This window comes from Cherax quadricarinatus, chromosome 7, assembly GCF_038502225.1.
Source record: "Cherax quadricarinatus isolate ZL_2023a chromosome 7, ASM3850222v1, whole genome shotgun sequence".
Taxonomy (NCBI): domain Eukaryota; kingdom Metazoa; phylum Arthropoda; class Malacostraca; order Decapoda; family Parastacidae; genus Cherax; species Cherax quadricarinatus.
The window spans coordinates 67,689,810-67,715,446 of record NC_091298.1 but is presented as its reverse complement, the minus strand read 5'-3'; the positions used below and the strand labels follow the sequence as shown (position 1 = coordinate 67,715,446).

Below are 25,637 nucleotides of genomic sequence, written 5' to 3'. Positions count from 1 at the left end.
TCTTTTAGCTTAAGTTCGATGATGAAAGTATTTTCTTTTTGGGGATTTTCTTTCTTTTTTGAGTCACCCTGCCTCGGTGGGAGACGGCCGATTTGTTGAAAAAGAAAATATATATATATATATATATATATATATATATATATATAAATATATATATATATATATATATATATATATATATATATATATACAGTGGACCCTCGACCAACGATGGCATCGATTAACGATAAATCTGACTAGCGATACATTTTAATGCAAAAATTTTGCCTCGACTAGCGCTTAAAAACCCGACCAGCGCTATTCATTTTGTACCATACGCGTCCACTTTGGCCTGAGCGCGCCTCACTTGTCCCTTTGGTGAGAGTGTTTACAAGCCAGCCAGCCACCGCGGTCGCTTCCAAACATACAACTGGAACATTTCATATTATCACAGCCTTTTTAGTGATTGCACCTGCAAAATAAGTCACCATGGGCCCCAAGAAAGCTTCTAGTGCCAACCCTACAGCAAAAAGGGTGAGAATTACTATGGAGATGAAGAAAGAGATCATTGATAAATATGAAAGTGGAGTGCGTATCTCTGAGCTGGTCAGGTTGTATAATAAACCCCAATCAACCATCGCTACTATTGTGGGCAAGAAAACGGCAATCAAGGAAGCTGTTCTTGCCAAAGGTGCAACTATGTTTTCGAAACTGAGATCACAAGTGATAGAAGATGTTGAGAGACTTTTATTGGTGTGGATAAACAAGAAACAGATAGCAGGAGACAGCATCTCTCAAGCGATCATATGTGAAAAGGCTAGGAAGTTGCATGACGATTTAATTAGAAAAATGCCAGCAACTAGTGATGTGAGTGAATTTAAGGCTAGCAAAGGTTGGTTTGAGAGATTTAAGAAGTGTAGTGGCATTCATAGTGTGATAAGGCATGGTGAGGCTGCCAGTTTGGACCACAAATCGGCTGAAAAATATGTGCAGGACTTCAAGGAGTACATAGACAGTGAAGGACTGAAACCTGAACAAGTGTTTAATTGTGACGAAACAGGCCTGTTTTGGAAGAAAATGCCAAGCAGGACGTACATTACTCAGGAGGAAAAGGCACTCCCAGGACATAAGCCTATGAAAGACAGGCTTACTCTGTTGATGTGTGCCAATGCTAGTGGTGATTGCAAAGTGAAGCCTTTATTGGTGTATCACTCTGAAACTCCCAGAGTGTTCAGGAAAAACAATGTCCTCAAGGCTAATTTGTGTGTGCTGTGGAGGGCAAACAGTAAGGCATGGGTCACTAGGGACTTTTTCTACGACTGGTTACATCATGCATTTGCCCCCAATGTGAAAAATTACCTAATTGAAAAGAAATTAGACCTTAAGTGCCTCCTGGTATTAGACAATGCTCCTGGTCATCCTTCAGACTTGGCAGAGCGACTTTCTAGGGACATGAACTTCATTAAGGTGAAGTTTTTGCCTCCTAATACCACTCCTCTCCTGCAGCAGTTTATTTCCAACTTCAAGAAACTGTACACAAAAGCTATGTTTGAAAGGTGCTTTGTAGTGACCTCAGAAACTCAACTGACTCTAAGAGAGTTTTGGAAAGATCATTTTACCATCCTAAATTGTGTAAACATTATAGGTAAGGCTTGGGAGGAAGGACTAAGAGGACATTGAACTCTGCTTGGAAAAAACTGTGGCCAGAATCTGTAGACAAAAGGGATTTTGAAGGGTTTGAGGCTAACCCTGAGAATCCTATGCCAGTTGAGGAATCCACTGTGGCATTGGGGAAGTCCTTGGGGTTGGAGGTTAGTGGGGAGGATGTGGAAGAGTTGGTGGTGGAGGACAGTGAAGAAATAACCACTGATGAGCTGCTAGATCATCTTCAACAGCAAGAGGGCACACCTGAGGAAACTGCTTCGGAGGAGAGGAGAGAGAAATTGAAGAAGTTGCCTACTTCTAAGATAAAGGAAATGTGTGCAAAGTGGCTTGAAGTGCAAACCTTTTTTGATGAAAATCACCCTGACACAGCTACTGCAAGCCGTGCTGGTGACTATTACACTGACACTGTTGTGAACCACTTTAGGAAAGTCATAAAGGAACGAGAGGTACAGGCCTCTATGGACAGATATGTTGTGCGACAGAAGTCCAGTGACTCTGAAGCTGGCCCTAGTGGCATTAAAAGAACAAGGGAAGTAACCCCAGAAAAAGACTTGCTGCCTCAAGTGCTAATGGAAGGGGATTCCCCTTCTAAACACTAACACCTCTCCCCTCCTCCCATCCCATCAATCATCACCAGATCTTCAATAAAGGTAAGTGTCATGTAACTGTGCATGTAATTTTCAGTTTGTGTGTATTAAAATTAATATTTCATGTGGTAAAATTTTTTTTTCAATACTTTTGGGTGTCTTGCACGGATTAATTTGATTTCCATTATTTCTTATGGGGAAAATAAACTTGACTAACGATAATTCTGACTAACGATGAGCTCTCAGGAACGGATTAATATCGCTGGTCGAGGGTCCACTGTATATATATGTATATATATATATATATATATATATATATATATATATATATATATATATATATATATATATATTGTATATATAATGTTGTATATATATATATATATATATATATATATATATATATATATATTGTATATATAATGTTGTATATATATATATATATATATATATATATATATATATATATATATATATATATATATATATATATATATATATATATATATATATATATATATATATATATATATATATAATATATATATATATTGTATATATAATATATATATTTATATATATATATATATATATATATATACATATATATATATATATATATATATATATATATATATATTTATATATAGTATATATAATGTATATATAATATATATATATATATATATGCAATAAGATCACAGTAAACAGGTGATTTCAGAATATGCAAAACAACCACTCTGAAAGAATAGAGAAATTCCAAGCGCTTTCGTGACTACTCACATTATCAAGGAACTATGAAAGTAAAGCATCCAAGGAAGCTATATAAGGGGTCTGGCCAGCACCTCACTATCAGATCCCACAACGGTTAAACACCTGACGCGTGCCGACCCAACTTGGATAGGTCCTTTGCACAACTCACCCACAAACTATTCTACCCAAGAAAATTTAAAAATTATTATTTGTCCAGTGTATTATTAAATTCTTCCCAAATTCTATTAATTATAAATGGATCTAATTTATATAAACCAAAGGAAATATTCATATTATTGTCAAAACTGCTTTTTATGAAACAAGATTCAATTATATTCCTTATATTATATTCAATTATAATACATTTTAGAAAATACTGATATATCATAACAAATTAAAAGTCAGCCAACAATACCATTCAACTGTGATACTAGGCTATTTATGCTTTAACCCTTAAATTGTCCAAACGTAGATCTACATTTGCACCGCTAGCGCTCCAAACATAGATCTATGTTTTATTTTTCCTGCCTCCAAATTTGGCATGATTGGACTGAGATGCCTGGCAAGTATAGAATGGGTCTTAACACTCAGTGTGTGCAGTATTAAAAATGTCTTCGACCACTTAGTACTTTGTGGGGGCACCAGTAAAACTGAGTGCCATATAGAGCAAATAGCACGGCAAACACCAAGGATTCACTGATGTCATGTCACATTAACACTTCCCTTGTAAGAGGAAAGTTATGGATGTGGCCATAAGTGATCGAGGAAATATCAAAAACCTCTAGAATAACCCATGTGTAATATTTGTGCAACATCCTTTCATTTTTTATACCACTGGCTGTGTCTCTGTCTGTAACTGTCTGTCTATCTGTCTACATCCCTGTCTGTATCTCTGTCACATGTACACAAGTACAATTATACATAGTGCAAATTATCTAGGATAACCCAAAAATTCCAGGCCAAGTGTTATACAGTGCTTGTGATAGGAGACATAATATCCATGACTGGCAACTCATTGGCAAGTAATACGCATTTTCACTTTATCAGGAATCAGACATGACTACTGCATCGTGTGTAATACCTGTTGGTTTATGAGCCGCTCTCTAAGACTGAGAGACAAGCAGTCAGAAAGACACTGGAAGAAGGCAAATGTAGTCCCCATCTTTAAGAAAGGAGACAGAAATGAAGCACTAAATTATAGACCAGTGTCACTGACATGTATACTATGCAAAGTCTTGGAAAAGATTATCAGGAGGAGAGTGGTGGAGCACCTGGAGCAAAACAAGATTATAAATGACAGCCAGCACAGATTCATGGAAGGCAAATCCTGTCACGAACCTACTAGAGTTATATGACATGGTAACTGAAGTAAGAAATAAGAGGGAGGGGAGGGTTGATTGCATTTTCTTGGATTGCAACAAGGCCTTCGACACAGACACAGTTCCTCGCAAGAGAGTAGTACAGAAGCTAGAGGAACAGGCACGTACAACAGGAAGGGCACTGCAATGGATCAGAGAATACCTAACAGGGAGGCAACAGCGAGTCATGGTCCATGATGAGGTATCACAGTGGGCACTGGTAATGAGCGGGGCTCCACAGGGGTCAGTCCTGGGACCAGTGCTATTCCTGGTATATGTGAACAACATGATGGAAGGAATAGACTCAGAAGTGTCCCTGTTTGCAGATGATGTAAAGTTAATGAGGAGAATTAAATCAGACGTGGACCAGACAGGTCTACAAAGAGACCTGGACAGACTGGATGCGTCGTCCAGACACTGGCTCCTAGAATTTAACCCCGCCAAATGCAAAGTCATGAAGATCGGAGGAGGGCAAAGAAGACCGCAGACAGAGTATAGGCTAGGAGGCCAAAGGCTGCAAACCTCACTCAAGGAGAAAGACCTAGGAGTGAGTATAATACCGAGTACATCGCCAGAAGCACACATTAACCAGATAACTGCTGCGGCATATGGGCGCTTGGCAAACCTGAGAATAGCGTTCCTGTACCTCTATAAGGAATCGTTCAAGACTTTATACACTGTGTACGTCAGGCCCATACTGGAGTATGCAGCACCAGTTTGGAACCCACACCTGGTCAAACACGTCAAGAAATTAGAAAAAGTGCAAAAGTTTGCAACAAGGCTAGTTCCAGAGCTAAGGGGAATGTCCTATGAAGAAAGGTTAAGGGAAATCGATCTGACGACACTGGAGGACAGGAGGGTCAGGGAAGACATGATAAAGACATAAAATACTGCGTGGAATAGACAAGGTGGACAGAGACAGGATGTTCCAGAGATGGAACACAGAAACAAGGGGTCACAATTGGAAGCTGAAGACTCAGATGAGTCAAAGGGATGTTAGGAAGTATTTCTTCAGTCATAGAGTAGTTAGGAAGTGGAATAGTCCGGCAAGCGATGTAGTGGAGGCAGGAACTATACATAGTTGTAAGACAAGGTATGATAAAGCTCATGGAGCAGGAAGAGTGAGGACCTAGTAGCAGTCAGTGAAGAGGCGGGGCCAGGAGCTGAGTCTTGACCCATTCAACCACAATTAGGTGAGTACACACATACACAGGCAGATAGAAAGATCGAGACACACAGGCAGATAGAAAGACCGAGACACACAGGCAGACAGAACAACACACACACAGGCAGACAGAAAGACAGACACACACAGGTAGACAGAAAGACCGAAACACACAGGCAGACAGAAAGACCAAGACACACAGGCAGATAGAAAGACCAAGACACACAGGCAGATAGAAAGACCAAGACACACAGGCAGATAGAAAGACCAAGACACACAGGCAGATAGAAAGACCAAGACACACAGGCAGATAGAAAGACCAAGACACACAGGCAGATAGAAAGACCAAGACACACAGGCAGACAAAAAGACAGACACACACAGGTAGACAGAAAGACAGAGACACACAGGCAGACTGAAAGAGACACACACAGGCAGACAGAAAGATAAGCAGAGATAGACAGACAGAAAGATAAGCAGAGATAGACAGACAGACAAACAGACATACATGTTTGTGTGTAACAGTGTAAACAAATAAAGCCAGGGTTCCCTGCAGCAGTGCACTATCATTATGTCACTCCACTGCTTACCCTGTCAGCAGTTTACCAACACTTGTTATAAACACCACGCTTCAAGAAGATTCATATATACTCCAGCATGTCTAAAACATTGCTGAGACCTATAAATACTTTGTATATATTTCTAGACAATAGTAAATGATCAAGGCAGGTGAAAATGTTCACCTTTTGGTGTGATTGTGACTATTCGAGTACTATTTCAGTTCCTAATATTAGTGTCAGAACAAAGATTGGCTATGAAATCACAAGAACTATTATAAATTGTAATTATCAGAACATAAAAATTATATAAATTAAAATAAAAACGAGAAAAAAAGATATATCAGCAACACTTCTGCAAGTGGCAGAACTCCATGTTGCTGTCAAGTGAGCATCCAGCACCAACTTTGCCGTCTTATATCTCGGTAGGTACAAGTCCTAAAAAAAAAAAAATTGGCCTTATAACACATAGAAAATTGTCCTCTTTAATTTAAAAAAAAAAAAAAAAAAAAAAAAGATTTTTTTTATTTTTCAAAATATTTGGAGTGCTGGCTGTGAAAACATAGATCTACGTTTGGACAGTTTAAAGGTTAATACTGTAGTTTACAGTTTATACAATGCACTGTTTTTCTTCACAATTTAAACCTCAATCACTCTGCATCCCATATGATGAAGATTAGGCTTAGGGTCCAGCTTGGAATCTTGGTATCTCCCTGGTTAAACAATCCAAACAACTTCAGAATGAATACACATGGTATGTTTCTTTCTCCTATGTACTGATTATTTTTGTACTGCTCTAGTCACAGTGGTATTGTGCCTTTTTATTCTTTTGTAAAATGAGTGAGCTTGGAGTTATGCAAGGGTGTTTGGTCTGGTAAAGTTAGAGTTCAGCATGATCAGCTATGTTTGCAATGATTAAGATTTTTCTGCCTAGCAGGAAGGTGAGCCTTAGCCAATCCCTAACTCAAGAATTTATAACTTTGTACTGAATCTGTAATAGATCTTCAGTAAACATATTTGGGTAAGAGTTACTGCTAAGCAGTTAGATTTTCAAAATCACCTAATAAAATAGATTACATATTTCCTGTCTCATCAATACAGTACAAAACTTTGAGTTCCTGTCTTCCACATGACAGCTGCCACTAACAACTTAGGGTGTTGGTGATAAAATTCTTAAGTGGTTCATTGAACCTGAGCATGAATTACTTTCTGTTTATGAGCTAACTGCATTCCTGGTGTTGCAACTTACAAAATAGCTGTAACACAGAACCAATTTTTCTTTAGAAAATGGTAGTACAGAAGATGGTTATGCTTCTTACATTTGTACATATGGATCAGCAGTCAAAAATTTCACTGGTTCCTAAGTATGGATGCATTTTAACTGAGAGCATTCCTAAGTTAGAAACCCCCCTATTTTTAAGTATGTACTATAATAAAAACTGCTTTCGGTGGAGGATTTAACGAACCATCCTGTAAGCTGGTGAGGCCAGGCACTCACATCAGAAAACAGAAGGGTGGAGAGTACAAAGAGGTTACAGTGGTACTGTAGGTGGGTCTGAAGAGTTGCGCAAGAGAGGTAAATAGCTCATTAAACCCTTCATACAAGTAATTTTTCATACATGAAAACACTGTTAAATGCTTCCAACATATTTATGGGGCTTCCAGTACAAGAGCTCTTCATGAATCCAGGAAATACAGTAATGCCTTGATTTAACAGAAACACAGAACTGAAATCAGCCAGCCCAACTGATTTGGAAACAAACACCTTTTAGTTAGAAAATTGTCCAATGCTGTTACTATGATGGCAACATAATATTATCTTTATCCATCACAACTGCTAGCATTGACCACCCGCTCTCCCCTACAGGTCTATTAACCCTTGAGTGTCCAGACCCACAATCTGAAAAGTGTCCAGTGTCCAAGAATCTTTTTTCTGCAAGTAATAAAGCAAAAAGATGAAATCTGGTGAAAAATTGACGAAATTACACTCACAAATTTTGCTGTGTCAGCGATATTTACGCATCAGCAATTCTTGCCCACTCTGAGTCCTATTTTAGGTCAATTACATCATTCCAGTTGACCAAATTCTTAGCTATTTTGCTAGTATGTCTTCCATTTTATCAATTAAGCACAAGAAATGCCCAATCAACTATTTCAACTACCCAATAAAGTGATCAGAAATTGGTAATTTGGCTAATTTCACACAAATTTCAAAAAATGCCTATTTCAAAATAGGGTCCAGAATAAACAATTCAGGCATTCCAGGTACTAAAATAACATTTCCTCTGTTCAGTAGTTATGTTCCAGGCTTTACAAATGAACTCCATCTTGAATTTTTATTCACACAAAGAATTCTTATTCACACACAAAAATAGAAGATCTAATGTTATGCATTATTGTAATAATTGTACAAATAATATCAGTGCATTCATGAACACATATTAGACCAACCAGTTGGATGCATAATGGACAAGTGACATGATTTTTTTACTCTGGAAAATCAGAAAAAATAAAATATTTCCGCTGCTCTCAGCTTAATTTCAAGCTACTTCCACTCCTCAAACCAATCATAATCATCTCTATTTCTGTAATACATCTTCCATTTTATCAAATGAGACTAAGAAACCATAAAAGCTGTCCCAAAATACAACGCAAAGTCCCTAATTTAAGCCAAAAACATGGTGGCAGTTATTTTCTCATTACACACTGCATGCTGCAGGATTGTTTTTATAAGGTGCGCACTGAATCAACCCATTCTCTCATATCTAGGCCCAAATTTACCACTCACAGCTTATCTGAGTGAGCTGAGTTCATGGCGTAGAACTACAGCACTGACAGAGTGCAAAGCCACAGAACTATGGCACTGACACTAAAGGGGTTAAATCAAGGCTTTACTACATGTTCTCTATATAATAAATTTTGCTTCATATTTGAACTCGTTTTGTGTTTCAGAAGTTGTTTAACCCTTTTAGTGTCGGTCCCGTTATTATATACGTAATGGCTTTGAAGCCAGTGTTGGTCCCATAGTACAACGTAATTAGCTCAGCTCACTCAGATAAGATGCGAGTGGTAAATCTAAGCCTAGATATGAGAGAATGGGTCTATGTGGTAAATGTACACCATATAAAAAATTCTGCAGCATGTAGTATATAATGAGAAAAAACTACAACCATATTTTTGGTTTAAAACAGCGACTTTGCAGTGTATTATCATATGGTTTTTATGGTTGTATTCTAGGTTTCTTGGTCTCATTTGATAGAATGGAAGACATTTTACAGAAACAGAATTCCTTAACAAATATTTTTTTGATAGGCTTCAGGACTAATAGCAGCTTGAAATTGAGCTCAAAGTAGTGGAAATGTTTGATTTTTGCCAATAGTATTCCAGAGTACACTTGTCTAATGTGCATCCAACCGGTCAGTCTAACATGCATTCATAAATGCGGTGACATTATTTGTACAATTATTACAATAATGCAGCAGCCTGCATAACAGTATATCTTCTATTTTTTGCATGAATAAGAATTCAAAATGAAAAGCAAGCATAATATAGGAGGGGCCTGGAGATGTGACTAAGGAACAGAGGAAATTTTTTTTCTTTGTGCCAAAAATGTCTACATTGTTTATTCTGGACTCTATTTTTAAACTGGCAATTTTTTAATCTTGTGTGAAAGTGGTCATATTTCTGATTTCTTATCACTTTACTGGGTAGTTGAAATAGGTAAGTGGGTGGTTTCTTGTACTCAATCAATAGAATAGAAGAAATACTAGCAAAATAGTTATGAGTTTGGTTGACAATGGAATTAGCTAAAAAATAGGGTGAAAAGTGGGTATAAACACTGGTGTGTAAATATTTCCGAGACGGCTAACTTTGCAAGAGCATAATTCCATGAGTTTTTCCAGCAAATTTTGTCCTTCTGGTTTCATTACCTTCGAAACAAGATTATCATTTCATAAGATAAAATAATCTGAGAGCAAGTTTGAGATCAGGGGTCTGGACCTGAAAAGATTAAATATTATTGTATCCTCATTAATATTGATAATCATAGGAAAGAACTGTCAAAAAGAGAAGAGATTTGGGTGCGAGAAATGCAGTTAGTCTGTTTTCAATAAAACATTTTTTTCTATTTTCAATTTATGGATCAGGTGCCAAGCCAATATAAAATTGCCACAGCAAAAACAAAAAAAAAAAAATTCAAAATGGTTCACAAGGTACCTTTAGTAAGTGTTGCATAGTAAATATTAACTTAACTCATTATTGTTTGTCTTTCAGTTTGTCCAAATGTATTTAAATAACCCAGGTAAGTCCTAGCCTGCATAAATGTTAAAATTTCATACTTAGTAGAGTGAGAGACATTACTGCTACTTGCTGTCCACTTTTATGAAGTAGGCTACAGCACTAATAATTTTTTGAGCTTGTAGATGCCTATGTCTAGACCAACCTGAAAAGCACACTTACGGATTGAGGAAAAAATTGCACTTTTTTTTATGAGTATGGAGGACAACAAATCATGACCAGTGGCAGAGAGCATATGCATGCTATTGATGGCTTCTTTTCTTCATGTGAATGGGATAAATCTCATACACCACAGCATGTATCCACAAATACTATCACAGTATTATGTGGACACATGGACACTTGCCATAACACATGTAAATATGTAATATGTACTGGACTTGTCATAGCCAAAACACCTGATAACACATGCTACAAGACATATGCCCACCTCACATGGAATAGTCAGCAGCAGCAGAGAATTTAGCTCATAACCAAAATGACCCAGGCTTGAACAGTAGGAGCAGTGAAACATATGGACAAGTCTACTTACACCTGCTGCCCATTTACCTAGCATTAAATAGATATCGCAGAATTAATTGGCTGTCGTGGGTTACATCCTCGGGCATAGGACTTTAGACCCTGATAGATATAAGCCACAGTTTAGCTTACTCAAGTTATCCTGGGTTACTAACCCCTGGGTATTAATAATGCAAAGAAACTTTTCCTCAACACTTCACGTACAATGGTAATGTTTAGCATCATAGCCAGTGCTGTCAAACAAGCCAAATATTCCTTAGCAAATATTTTTTTATGAATATAAATTATTCATAGATTTTTACATTATACTGTAATCTATTAATTTTTCATCAAAACTAATTTAGCAACCTCGCATAACCTTGCTAAAATTTACATAATATAAAAGAGGAGGTCACTAACTTCACCCCATAGTATTACAAATAGGGTAATTAGAAAGCAATTAATGTTTACTAACCACCAAGAGCAGCATAAATGTGTGAAACTTAACCAATCTTTGTAATATTTTCTTCTATACAAACTCTTTCTAAGTTAAAAAGTTAGAAACATGATTTATTTGAAAGTTAGAGGCTTCCCATATGCCTTAATATTAACCAACCTATCTAAAGTTAGCCTAATTTGGCTAGTACATACTGTATTAATAGTTATTATTAATGAAATATTAATTTAAAATTTTGCAGTCATTTTTTTACAGAATTACTGAATAGTAAAAATAAATATATGCTCTGTTTGTCTGTCAAAATGATTGTTGTTGGAAACACGAGGCGGGACGCTGGTAATAAAAAAGGCACTAGTAGCAATGGTCCTTCATAAACAGGAACACAATCTCACCCATGGATGGGGGACCTTTTTAAGTACATAAAAAAAAGTTTAGCAACCTCATGTACTCGAGCAGCCCATCATAAATGAAGTGTTGTACTAGTAAAGGAATTCACAATAAGTTTTTTCTTTTATCAAAATTTTTTTTGCTTTATTAGCCAAGTGTGAAAGATGTGGCTAAGGATCCTAACAGTACCTCTATACGAGATGCAGCCAAACGTGACAAATGCAGCCATGAAAGGTGTAAATAAGTGTGTAGTTTACAGCTGCTTTGCTTAACAAATTTTTAATTTAATTTTTCTAATAATAATTATCAGTAGGAGATGTTATGTACAGTGGTAAGGGACAAGAGCTACATCCAGGAGTGAGTGTAGTAGCTGCTATGACAGATGTAGTCAGTTTACACCTGGCAACACAAACACATTACTTGCTACAACTGGAGAGAAGTAGCTGCTACAACAGATGTAGTCAGTTTACACCTGACAACACAAACGGTTCTTGCTACACTCACAATACACACACATGTACGTGCACACGCGTGCACACGCGTACACACATGTGCACACGCGTGCACACACACACACACACACACACACACACACACACACACACACACACACACACACACACACACACACACACACACACACACACACACACACACACACACACACACACACACACACACATGAAGCTCAATTTGGGTGTTAAAAGCCACAAAAGTAACAAAACACATATGAATGGATAAACAACAACAACCACAGTGAGTATCTATGGGTATACAACCCATCACAGTAGCAACAGTGAGTGTCTCTGGATGCACAGTCACACACAACAGTCACACTGAGAGTCTATGGATGTGAAATCACTCTCAAGTTATGTTGAGTGTTTATGGGCATATAAACACAACAGCTACTGTGTGTATGGCAGTATAACCACTCATGGCAGCCATGGTGAGCATCTATGTTGCATCTATAAAGCTGAAATTAGTTTAAATATATCACTAAGCATGCAGGCACTTGCCCCACACAAGCACAATTAGCAGAAAACACACACACACATACTCCTGGTTCATATAAACAAAACACACACACACACACATACACACAATGTACTTATTACCAGAACACAAAGACTAAAACAGGTACACCAGCAAAAAACTCTGTGATGTGTAGGGCAGCAGAGTGTGGCCTCTTGTGTGGCCCGCTGATGACCCTCACACCCAGGTGCCCATGAGGTCGTCGACCGGTCGTTGACACTCCCCTATAACACTTGGCTCATTGTCCCACATGAATATTAGTAGATAATGTGTCTTAGCAATAAGGAACTGTTTTGTCATTATTCATAAACACTACCATGTTAACTGAAAAGTTAATTGTCACAAATCTCTGAGTGAATAAGAAATACTAATACTAACAGTAGAAACTGACTGATGGAGACATAAGTGCATGTGTATCAATGAACTTGTGGATGTTAGGGTGAGTGTAAGTGTGAGTGAGTGTTGTTATATTCAGTGGAAGTGCTAAACCCATAGGGATCATACAGCACCAGGTGAATGTGAGTTAATGAGGCTTGAACCAAAGATGGGGACAGTAACTGAGACTGTGTAGCTTAAGAGCCTTTAACCAGAATGAAGGCATGTGAGTGCAGTGGAGACAACAACCGGGCGACGACTGGGCACAGCAGGCAGGACACCTCTGGTGAAGGTGCTACTTGGCTCCAGCACTCACCTGAAGTTTTGGAGAAGGAAGAGCTTGTAGGAACCTGGAGGAAGTCATTGGAGCTCCTATTAGTAGTCGGAGCTTCTCTCTCAGTAGAGGCTTGAGCAGCAGCAGCTGCAGCAGCAGCAGCAGCAGCTGCCACAACAGCAGGAGGTGGTGCTAAGGGTATTATCTCTGGGCGTGGGGAGCTGGCCACACCTGTATGTAGAGCCTTCTGCACCAGTCCTGTAAGAGATGCCAGCTGCCGTTCCATCTGCTCTACCCGCATGCTGTAGAAGGCAGACCTGCCAAGAGACCAGTCCAACATCATTACATTCAAAACTAGGCACTTTTTTACTGCTGTCTATCAACACTACTGCTCTTTATTATAATTACTACTGTCTACCATCACAGCTATCTATTCAAGAGAACTAGTCAAATACTGCAGTGTTCCAAGTAACATGTGTTCCAGTAACATGATTTCAATAAAATACGATTTTTATAATAATAATAATAATAATAATGAGAGAGTGGGTGAGATGTTATCAACAAATTTTGTTGAAAATAAGAAAAAGTTTTGGAGTGAGATTAACAAGTTAAGAAAGCCTAGAGAACAAATGGATTTGTCAGTTAAAAATAGGAGAGGAGAGTTATTAAATGGAGAGGTAGAGGTATTGGGAAGATGGAAGGAATATTTTGAGGAATTGTTAAATGTTGATGAAGATAGGGAAGCTGTGATTTCGTGTATAGGGCAAGGAGGAATAACATCTTGTAGGAGTGAGGAAGAGCCAGTTGTGAGTGTGGGGGAAGTTCGTGAGGCAGTAGGTAAAATGAAAGGGGGTAAGGCAGCCGGGATTGATGGGATAAAGATAGAAATGTTAAAAGCAGGTGGGGATATAGTTTTGGAGTGGTTGGTGCAATTATTTAATAAATGTATGGAAGAGGGTAAGGTACCTAGGGATTGGCAGAGAGCATGCATAGTTCCTTTGTATAAAGGCAAAGGGGATAAAAGAGAGTGCAAAAATTATAGGGGGATAAGTCTGTTGAGTGTACCTGGTAAAGTGTATGGTAGAGTTATAATTGAAAGAATTAAGAGTAAGACGGAGAATAGGATAGCAGATGAACAAGGAGGCTTTAGGAAAGGTAGGGGGTGTGTGGACCAGGTGTTTACAGTGAAACATATAAGTGAACAGTATTTAGATAAGGCTAAAGAGGTCTTTGTGGCATTTATGGATTTGGAAAAGGCGTATGACAGGGTGGATAGGGGGGCAATGTGGCAGATGTTGCAAGTGTATGGTGTAGGAGGTAGGTTACTGAAAGCAGTGAAGAGTTTTTACGAGGATAGTGAGGCTCAAGTTAGAGTATGTAGGAAAGAGGGAAATTTTTTCCCAGTAAAAGTAGGCCTTAGACAAGGATGTGTGATGTCACCGTGGTTGTTTAATATATTTATAGATGGGGTTGTAAGAGAAGTAAATGCGAGGGTCTTGGCAAGAGGCGTGGAGTTAAAAGATAAAGAATCACACACAAAGTGGGAGTTGTCACAGCTGCTCTTTGCCGATGACACTGTGCTCTTGGGAGATTCTGAAGAGAAGTTGCAGAGATTGGTGGATGAATTTGGTAGGGTGTGCAAAAGAAGAAAATTAAAGGTGAATACAGGAAAGAGTAAGGTTATGAGGATAACAAAAAGATTAGGTGATGAAAGATTGAATATCAGATTGGAGGGAGAGAGTATGGAGGAGGTGAACGTATTCAGATATTTGGGAGTGGACGTGTCAGCGGATGGGTCTATGAAAGATGAGGTGAATCATAGAATTGATGAGGGAAAAAGAGTGAGTGGTGCACTTAGGAGTCTGTGGAGACAAAGAACTTTGTCCTTGGAGGCAAAGAGGGGAATGTATGAGAGTATAGTTTTACCAACGCTCTTATATGGGTGTGAAGCGTGGGTGATGAATGTTGCAGCGAGGAGAAGGCTGGAGGCAGTGGAGATGTCATGTCTGAGGGCAATGTGTGGTGTGAATATAATGCAGAGAATTCGTAGTTTGGAAGTTAGGAGGAGGTGCGGGATTACCAAAACTGTTGTCCAGAGGGCTGAGGAAGGGTTGTTGAGGTGGTTCGGACATGTAGAGAGAATGGAGCGAAACAGAATGACTTCAAGAGTGTATCAGTCTGTAGTGGAAGGAAGGCGGGGTAGGGGTCGGCCTAGGACGGGTTGGAGGGAGGGGGTAAAGGAGGTTTTGTGTGCGAGGGGCTTGGACTTCCAGCAGGCATGCGTGAGCGTGTTTGATAGGAGTGAATGGAGACAAATGGTTTTTAATACTTGACGTGCTGTTGGAGTGTGAGCAAAGTAACATTTATGAAGGGATTCAGGGAAACCGGCAGGCCGGACTTGAGTCCTGGAGATGGGAAGTACAGTGCCTGCACTCTGAAGGAGGGGTGTTAATGTTGCAGTTTAAAAACTGTAGTGTAAAGCACCCTTCTGGCAAGACAGTGATGGAGTGAATGATGGTGAAAGTTTTTCTTTTTCGGGCCACCCTGCCTTGGTGGGAATCGGCCGGTGTGATAATAAAAAAAAATAAATAATATCATTATTCCTACAAGTACATGTACAAGGTATACAGGCCTAGCTGACATCAATAACATACTACTATATAGAAAGCCACTTGTTATGGAGAGCTTTTCGGGTAAATTAGGTCAGTTTTGTTCCGGGATGCAACCCACACCAGTTGACTAACACCCAGATACCCATTTTACTGATGGGGAACATAGACAACCGGTGTAAGGTAACACGCCTAATGTTTCTACTCTTGCCAGGAATCAAACCTGGACCCTCACCGTGTGAAGCAAAAGCTTTAGCCACCGGGCCACGGGGCCTGGTGGCTCAAATCACACAGAAGGAAGACCGTACAGTGTGCCATAAATTTAGGAGAAAATGTGTATCAGTCCACTTTGTTTGCCAAATGCCATCAGAATACCTAAAGTATACCTGGAGGGTGTTTAGGGGGTCAACACTCTGCAGCCCCGCAGTGGATCAGGGTCTAATAAACCAGGCTGCAACTGCTGGCCACATACAAGCTGATGTACAAACCACAGCCTGGTTGGTGAGGTACTGACTTTAGGTACCTGTCCAGCTCCCTCTTAACCCTTTGACTGTTTTGGTCGTATATATATGTCTTACGAGCCAGTGTTTCAGACGTATTAATACACATAAATTCTAGCAGCTTCAAATCAAGCAGGAGAAAGCTGGTAGGCCCACATGTGAGAGAATGGGTCTGTGTGGTCAGTGTTCACCACATAAAGAATATCCTGCAGCACGCAGTGCATAATGAGAAAAAAAATAACTGGCCATAAACCATACCCCCGGCCGGGATTGAACCCGCGGTCATAGAGTCTCAAAACTCCAGCCCGTCGCGTTAGCCACTAGACCAGCTAGCCACAATAAGATTCATCCAACTAGGTATATTTCTACACCATAGGAAAGTTAGCACAGGCACCTCTGTGACCACAAATGCAAGTTTTTACAGACGAATCTCCAGCTAGCATGGCCGTGACGAACTCTAGCTCAAGTCCCTTCACTGCCGTCAACATGACTCAAGAAATCGTAATGACATGATTGCAAATAAACCATACCCCCGGCCGGGATTGAACCCGCGGTCATAGAGTCTCAAAACTCCAGCCCGTCGCGTTAGCCACTAGACCAGCTAGCCACAATAAGATTCATCCAACTAGGTATATTTCTACACCATAGGAAAGTTAGCACAGGCACCTCTGTGACCACAAATGCAAGTTTTTACAGACGAATCTCCAGCTAGCATGGCCGTGACGAACTCTAGCTCAAGTCCCTTCACTGCCGTCAACATGACTCAAGAAATCGTAATGACACGATTGCAAATAAACCATACCCCCGGCCGGGATTGAACCCGCGGTCATAGAGTCTCAAAACTCCAGCCCGTCGCGTTAGCCACTAGACCAGCTAGCCACAATAAGATTCATCCAACTAGGTATATTTCTACACCATAGGAAAGTTAGCACAGGCACCTCTGTGACCACAAATGCAAGTTTTTACAGACGAATCTCCAGCTAGCATGGCCGTGACGAACTCTAGCTCAAGTCCCTTCACTGCCGTCAACATGACTCAAGAAATCGTAATGACACGATTGCAAATAAACCATACCCCCGGCCGGGATTGAACCCGCGGTCATAGAGTCTCAAAACTCCAGCCCGTCGCGTTAGCCACTAGACCAGCTAGCCACAATAAGATTCATCCAACTAGGTATATTTCTACACCATAGGAAAGTTAGCACAGGCACCTCTGTGACCACAAATGCAAGTTTTTTACAGACGAATCTCCAGCTAGCATGGCCGTGACGAACTCTTGAGTCATGTTGACGGCAGTGAAGGGACTTGAGCTAGAGTTCGTCACGGCCATGATAGCTGGAGATTCGTCTGTAAAAACTTGCATTTGTGGTCACAGAGGTGCCTGTGCTAACTTTCCTATGGTGTAGAAATATACCTAGTTGGATGAATCTTATTGTGGCTAGCTGGTCTAGTGGCTAACGCGACGGGCTGGAGTTTTGAGACTCTATGACCGCGGGTTCAATCCCGGCCGGGGGTATGGTTTATTTGCAATCGTGTCATTACGATTTCTTGAGTCATAACTGGCCATTTTTTGGATTAAAACGCCAACTTTGAGGTGTATTTTCATATAGTATTTATCGTTGTATTCTCGTTTTTGTGGTCTCACGTGATAAAATGGAAAACATATTACAGAAATAGAGATGATTTTGATTAGTTTCACAATGAAAACGACCTTGAAATTGAGCTAGAATTAGCAGAAATGTTCGATTTTTACCAATGTTCTGGAGTAAGCAAATCACACCACATGTCCAATACACGTCAATTGGGGAGTCTAATATTCTTTCACAAGTGCACTGATATTATTTATACCATTTTTATAATAATGCAGTAGTCTGCATAACAGTACATTTTGTATTTTATGTATGAATAAAAAATAAAAATAAGAAAGCAATAGTAATATAAGAGGGGCCTAGAGACATGACTGATAACAGAGGATATGTTATTTTAGTGCCAAGAATGTCTACATTGTTTATTCTGGACCCTATTTTGAAATTGGCATCTTTTTTTAATTTGCGTGAAATTGTCCAAATTGCCAATTTCTGACCACTTTACTGGGTAGTTCAAATCGGTAAATGGGCGGTTTCTTGTACTCAACTGATAGAAAAAAACAGAGTTCTAAAGAAGTAGCTATGAGTTTGGTCAACTGGAACAACGGAATTGGCCAAAAACAGGGCTCAAAGTCGGCGAAATTGCCGATGCGTATATGTCGACGAGACCGCTAACTTCCCGGGAGCGTAATTCCGTGAGTTTTCGACCAAATTTCGTACTTTTGGTGTCATTACCATAGGGAAAGATTCTCTATCATTTCATAAGAAAAAATAATTTTTTTTTCCCAAAAATTTTGTGACATAGAATGACAGTTTCAGAAAGGGGCTTGCGACAGTCGAAGGGTTAAAGACAGCCAGGGATCTACTGGTAATTCCCACTTATGTATGATGAGAGGCATTTGAACAATCTTGGACCCCTGACATATTGTGTTGTCTCTTAGTGTACTCATGGCACCTGTGGCATGCAAAGAGTACATAACCTTTATTCGGAGCATGTACACACCCTCATTTACAGGCTATCTCCCCCAACCAGCGAATCAGGTTGCTAAGAGTTGATGATGGGGCCCCATCGTTCAACTAGTGACCAGGTTCTAGCCAATAAGAAGATGGTTTTGGCAATCGCAGAGGTTATGTGGGTACCGCTCTCCTGTCTGCCCTTGTCATTCCCATTCTAGAGCTGGTTGAAGCACGGTCTGCTATCTTGTGGCTTCTATTCTGCCTTGCTTACCATGGAGTGCACTATACTTATCACTGTACATAGTGTACATATTGCTGTTCTAAATTGGTGAAGGATAATATAAGTCTAAACTTTTTCTGCTGTGTTTATTTTGCTCCCATTACACCCGGGATAACAGGCCATTTGGATTCCTGGGTTGTAATATGGGTAGCCTGTCCAAGAGCTGGAGCTGGACTTAGAGAAACGGTTGAGCTTAGGGTGAAGCTCGTAGCAGGAACATTGTGCAGCTTGCTGTCTGGCATTGCTTTACAAATTTTGCGTGTCAGTTGCTTTGTTATGATCAGCCTTGCTATTGTGTGATCGTTCAACAGCTCGCTACTAGCTTGTTCGGTGTGCTCGCTTTGCTACGGTCAATCTTCTAGAACAGTGTAGCTGTCTGGCATTGCTTTACAAATTTTGCGTGTCAGTTGTTACTAGCCTGTTCGGTTTGGAGAATTTTGCAGTCGGCTTTGCTTGTATGCGTATTCTGCAATCGTACTGTGCATAGCTAAGTTCTGCAAATTAACGTGTTACTCTGCAATCGTACTGTGCATAGCGAATAACTTATGCCACCTAGACGAATCAGACGTCTGGTGTCGGCATATACTTTGCATAACCTACCTAAATTGTCCCTACAGCGTTGTTGGCAAATTGCTTGTTCCATTGGCATTAAATACAAACGCACTCTCATGGCTGCGCAACTGAGTTCACTGATTGCTGACAAACTTATAGAAGAAGAGATGGCACATCAGACTCCTCCCTCTACGGGAGCTAGGGCAAAAACTCCTATGTTCTCGCAGGAGGAAGATGATACACCTACGGAGCAAAATGGTCAGTATAGTGCAGCTGGGTTGTCTCAGGGTGAATCAGCGTCGTTGGCACTTGAGCTGGCAAAAATCAATCTTGAGCAAACTAGGGAACAGAGAGCATTCGCAAGGGAAGAATATGATAGGGAAAGAGAAAGGAGGCAGGTTTCGCATTCTGTAAATAATTTTAGTTTACAGAAAGCAGTACAGTTTGTTCCCTGCTTCAATGAGGCCGAACCAGAGCAATTTTTCGAAAGCTTCGAAAATCAGGCTCGAGCCTTGAGGTGGCCGGAACAGCATTGGGCATCGTTGGTTCATACAGCATTATTGGGTAAGGCACAGGAATTTACGTCAGTATTAAATGACGCTGAATTTTCTGATTATCAAGTAGTGAAGACCACAGTGTTGGGAGCATATACGTGTATCCCAGCCAAATACCGCAAGCTTTTTAAATTAAGCAGGTGGCAGCTTGGTCAATCCCTAGTGGACTTTGTGAGACAGCAAACCAAAGCTTTTACCAGCTGGTATAAAGCAAGTGGTGTCTCTACCTTTGAGGAGCTGGTACAGCTTATTCTGATTGATAACCTGCTGGAGTCTGTGGGATCAGAGGTTCGAGTCTTTCTGCAGGATCATGACTTAACCACTGCATTGGAGGCAGTCAGGTTGGCTGATACCTTCGAAACTAACCGCTCCTTGTCCAAGCGGTCCCGTCTCTCTTTTCAACAGCCTGGCATGAGCAGAGATCGTCAACCTTGGAGAATGAAGTGCCAGCCGGAAGGAGAATGTCTACGTCAGCCAACTAAGTCACCTGGTGAGCCACGCTTCTCAACATATGGTCCACCTGCGGAGAGGCAAACTACTCATGGTGCATCTCGACAACAGTATCCAGAGACACACTAGCCAGAACGACACCATTTGCAACGTCAGCAGGGAGTAAAGGGCAAGCCTGTCGTCTGCTTCCTCTGCAACAAAGTAGGTCACATCCGTCCCAACTGCCCCCATAAACCCCAACCCATTGGGAAAATCTCTAATATCCCTAGTAACATGTCCCCTAGAGAAGTAGAAAAAGGTATGGCCCCTTATTATTGCACGAGTCTTATTTCCCTTCAGGAAAACTCAGAAACAACTGAAGTAAAGATCTTTAGAGATACTGGAGCATATTGCTCACTTGTAAGAGAAGGAATATTACCCCTTTCAGAGAACACTTCCTTGAATTCCTCTGTTTTATTGGAAGCATTTGGAGGAGCTATATATTCTGTTCCTTTGCATAAAATTTATGTACAGTGCAAATATTACACTGGGTACTTGACTGTAGGTGTCTCAAAAGGATTTCCCATGAAAGATGCCATGTTATTACTGGGTAATAACATTACTACTGTTAGTTCGTGTCCTGAACCTATAATGATTAATTCTTCTCCGGTGTTGGCCATAACTCGGGCAACATCCCAAGGGTTGTCTGGAGAGAATGTTGACCTATCCTTGGACGACTCCGATCTCGGAATAGCCACGTTGTTTTATGAGGCACACCGGCCGGAGCCTCGTAAATCAAGTGAACAGACCCCGATCAAGCCTTCCTATTCCCAGGTTGCAGGATTGCCAGATGTCTCTGTTTCCATGCCCGAGGGACTGTCCTTCCGGGAGGAACAACGAAAGGACCCTTCTTTAAAATTCGCTTTTCAGGCAGCCATGGGTAAATCCTCTTTGGGTCATCCGGTCAAGTATGAAGTTAAAAACGATTATTTGATCTGCACTGAGACTGGTAAGGAGATAGAAGGCCGGCAATTGTTTAACAGGTTAGTAGTTCCAACAAAGTATAGACCTCAAATATTAAATACAGTATAGCTCATAATACGTCATTAGGAGGTCACTTAGGAATTACAAAAACCTTGTATAGAATCACAAAAGAATTTTATTGGCCAAAATTAAAGAAAGATGTGAAGAATCATATTAGGTGTTGCCGAGAATGTCAGCAAGTTGGGAAACCTGGACATTCCATTAAACCTGCACCTCTCCAACCTATACCTGCTGATGGAGAACCTTTTGCAGATTTAATTATAGATTGTGTAGGTCCACTACCTAGGTCAAAGTCTGGAAATCAGTATTTATTTACGATTATGGATAAAGTAACCAGATACCCTGAAGCAATTCCCATGCGTAGTATTAATACTAAAGCTATTCTCAAAGCTTTAACAAAATTCATTTCTTGTTTTGGCATTCCTAAAACTATTCAAAGTGATCAAGGTACTAACTTTACTGCCAAAGCATTTAGGGAAGTATTAACTAGGTTAGGGATAATCCACAACTTATCCACTGCCTATCATCCTCAGTCCCAAGGCGCCTTGGAAAGATTCCATCAGACATTAAAAACAATGATGAGAACTTTTTGCATGCACTTTCCTACAGACTGGGATGAATCACTACCTTTGTTGCTGTTCTCAGTACGAGAGACGGTGCAAGAGTCTACAGGGTATAGTCCGTTTGAGCTGATCTTTGGGCACAATGTACGAGGTCCTCTTCGGGTGCTCAAAGAAGGGTGGATGGGAGAAGACGTTAGCTCAACACTCTACAACCCGTCTTCAAGGTTGCAGGTGGCACGTCAGTTAGCCAAGGCTAACCTAAAGACAGCTCAAAGTAAGATGAAACAGAGGTATGACAGAAGTGCACAATTCCGCTCCTTCCATCCAGGAGACAAGGTGTTGGTGCAGGAACCTATACCTGGCCACACCTTGAAAGCTAGATTTACGGGACCTATGCAGATTGTAAGTAGATTATCTGATGTAAATTATGTGGTAGCTCCCATTGATAAGACCTCAAAAACTAAAACTTACCACATTAATCAAATAAAGGCTTTTCATACACCAGATAAAGTCCCAGTAATGACTCTGTCCTCTACCTCTGAGGATGACTCTGATTCTTTGCACTCTATCTCTGAAATTAATATTAAACTTTCAAATTCTGTCCTCCTCAAGGATCCTAGCCCTTTAATGGAGGGATTATCTGAAACCCAAGTAACAAATTTAACGGAGCTTCTACAGTCATATCCTAATATTTTTTTGGATGTGCCGAAAAAATGTACGTTAGGTTATCATGATGTAGATGTGGGAAACTCTAAACCAATTAAACTCTCCCCCTACAGAGCTAATCCTGAAAAGCAAAGGCTACTTCAGCAGGAAGTAGAATTTTTGTTAAAGCATGGTTTAGTGGAGGAGTCATCTAGTCCATGGGCTTCACCATGCATCCTTGTGAAGAAGGCTGATGGAGGGTTTCGTATGTGTACAGACTACCGTAAAGTGAACGAGGTCACAATTACAGATGCTTACCCTCTTCCTCGTCTGGATGACGTAATTGACTTTGTGGGTAAGGCTACTTTTGTGTCCAAGTTAGATCTCCTTAAAGGCTACTATCAGGTACCTTTGACAGATAAGGCGAAGGAAATCTCTGCCTTCGTAATTCCAGGAGGTCATTATCAATACACAGTTACCCCCTTCGGAATGAAAAATTCCCCCTCTTCATTCCAGAAACTTATCCATCAGGCTATTAAAGGACTTGAAGGCACGGCAGCGTACCTAGATGATATTGTTGTGGTGTCTGACACTTGGGATCAACACCTACTTAGACTTAAGGCTCTTTTTGAGACCTTTAAGAGTTCCCATTTAACAGTTAATTTATCTAAATCTTCCTTTGGCCAGGCCACTGTCACTTTTCTAGGCCATGAAGTAGGTAGTGGTAAAGTTGCACCTAAACTTGCTAAAGTTCTTTCTATTAAAGATTATCCAGTTCCTCATGATAGGAAATATCTTCAACGTTTCCTAGGCATGATAGGATTTTACAGAAGATTCTGTAAGAATTTCTCAGATATTGTAGCCCCTCTTACCTCTCTTACCAGTCACAAAGTTCCCTTTAATTGGACCTCAGACTGTAACACTGCTTTTAATAAAGCAAAAAGATTATTGTGTACTGCACCCATTCTCTTGTCTCCAGACTTCTCCAAACCTTTTTCATTACAGGTTGATGCTTGTGAGTCTGGGGTTGGGGCAGTACTATTACAAATCGGGAACAAGGAGTTGCAGCCTGTAGCATACTTTTCAGCCAAGTTCCAGCCACATCAGAGGGCTTACTCTACCATTGAAAAAGAAGCCCTCGCGCTGGTACTGGCTTTGGAGCATTTCGATGTTTATGTGGGCCAGACATCGCAGGTGGTCACAGTCTACAGTGATCACAATCCTCTAGTATATCTCCAAGCCATGAAGAACCACAACACAAGGCTTATGCGCTGGACGCTAAGGCTGCAGCCCTATAATATTTCCATTAAATATATTGCCGGCAAAGAAAATATGTTGGCAGACTCTTTATCTAGAGTATAATATTTTATTTAGGTTAGGATGTTATTTGTGGTAACCCCTTTTCACGCTCTTTTTTTTTATCCCCTGGTGTGGGGTTTTTTTTAGTGAGGGGATGCGGGCTACCGTCCGCCTGTATCTTGGACCTATGCTAGCCTGTCTGACTGCTGTCTCACTCTAAGTTTAGGGTTTGGCTTTTGGTCACAAGAAAAGCTGAGCTCTATCTAAGAGTTGGATGGTGGAAAGGAAAGGCGGTCCCATTATTTCGTGCCATGGTGGCACGGTTACCACTGGGAGGTGGCAGCCTAATCCTGAGCCTTCTCGGGGTGGGGGTGTGGCATGCAAAGAGTACGTAACCTTTATTCGGCGCATGTACACACCCTCATTTACAGGCTATCTCCCCCAACCAGCGAACCAGGTTGCTAAGAGTTGATGATGGGGCCCCATCGTTCAACTAGTGACCAGGTTCTAGCCAATAAGAAGATGGTTTTGGCAATCGCAGAGGTTATGTGGGTACCGCTCTCCTGTCTGCCCTTGTCATTCCCATTCTAGAGCTGGTTGAAGCACGGTCTGCTATTTTGTGGCTTCTATTCTGCCTTGCTTACCGTGGAGTGCACTATACTTATCACTGTACATAGTGTACATATTGCTGTTCTAAATTGGTGAAGGATAATATAAGTCTAAACTTTTTCTGCTGTGTTTATTTTGCTCCCATTACACCCGAGATAACAGGCCATTTGGATTCCTGGGTTGTAATAGCACCCCTGTTTTTCACTGGGAGATGCTGTACCGCCTGCCGAGTCTTTTGCTTTCGTAGGGAGTGATTTCCATGTACAGATTTGGTACTAGTCCCTCTAGGATTTCCCATGTGTATATTATCATGTATCTTTCTCTCCTGCATTTGAAGGAGTACAGGCCACGGGACTTCAACCATTCCCAGTAATTTAGGTGCTGTATTATACTTATACGTGCAGTGAAAGTTCTCTGTGTATGTATTCTCCTGGTCTGCAATTTCACTTGTCTTTAAAGGTTCTCATTATCCATCCTTTCATTTTCCTATCAGGATGCTTACTCAGCTGCAGAGAACAGAAGATGATGAGAATGAGGAACCAGAGCCTGAACAATCAATGCTAACACTGAAAGAGATACTTGAGTCACTGCAAACTATTAGTAAACTTGTAGACTTGTTAGTGAAATG

General features: G+C 40.4%; 1 protein-coding gene across 1 annotated transcript in view; it reads right to left on the bottom strand.

Moving 5' to 3' along the window:
- Positions 1 to 25,637, bottom strand: part of LOC128686986 (coiled-coil domain-containing protein AGAP005037) — a gene marked incomplete at its 5' end in the record, with an annotated part of 674,061 nt that overhangs the window by 383,266 nt on the left and 265,158 nt on the right. Inside the window, 1 exon segment of the mRNA XM_070082672.1 lies at positions 13,426 to 13,700. Coding sequence (XP_069938773.1) covers positions 13,426 to 13,700 — 275 coding nt within the window.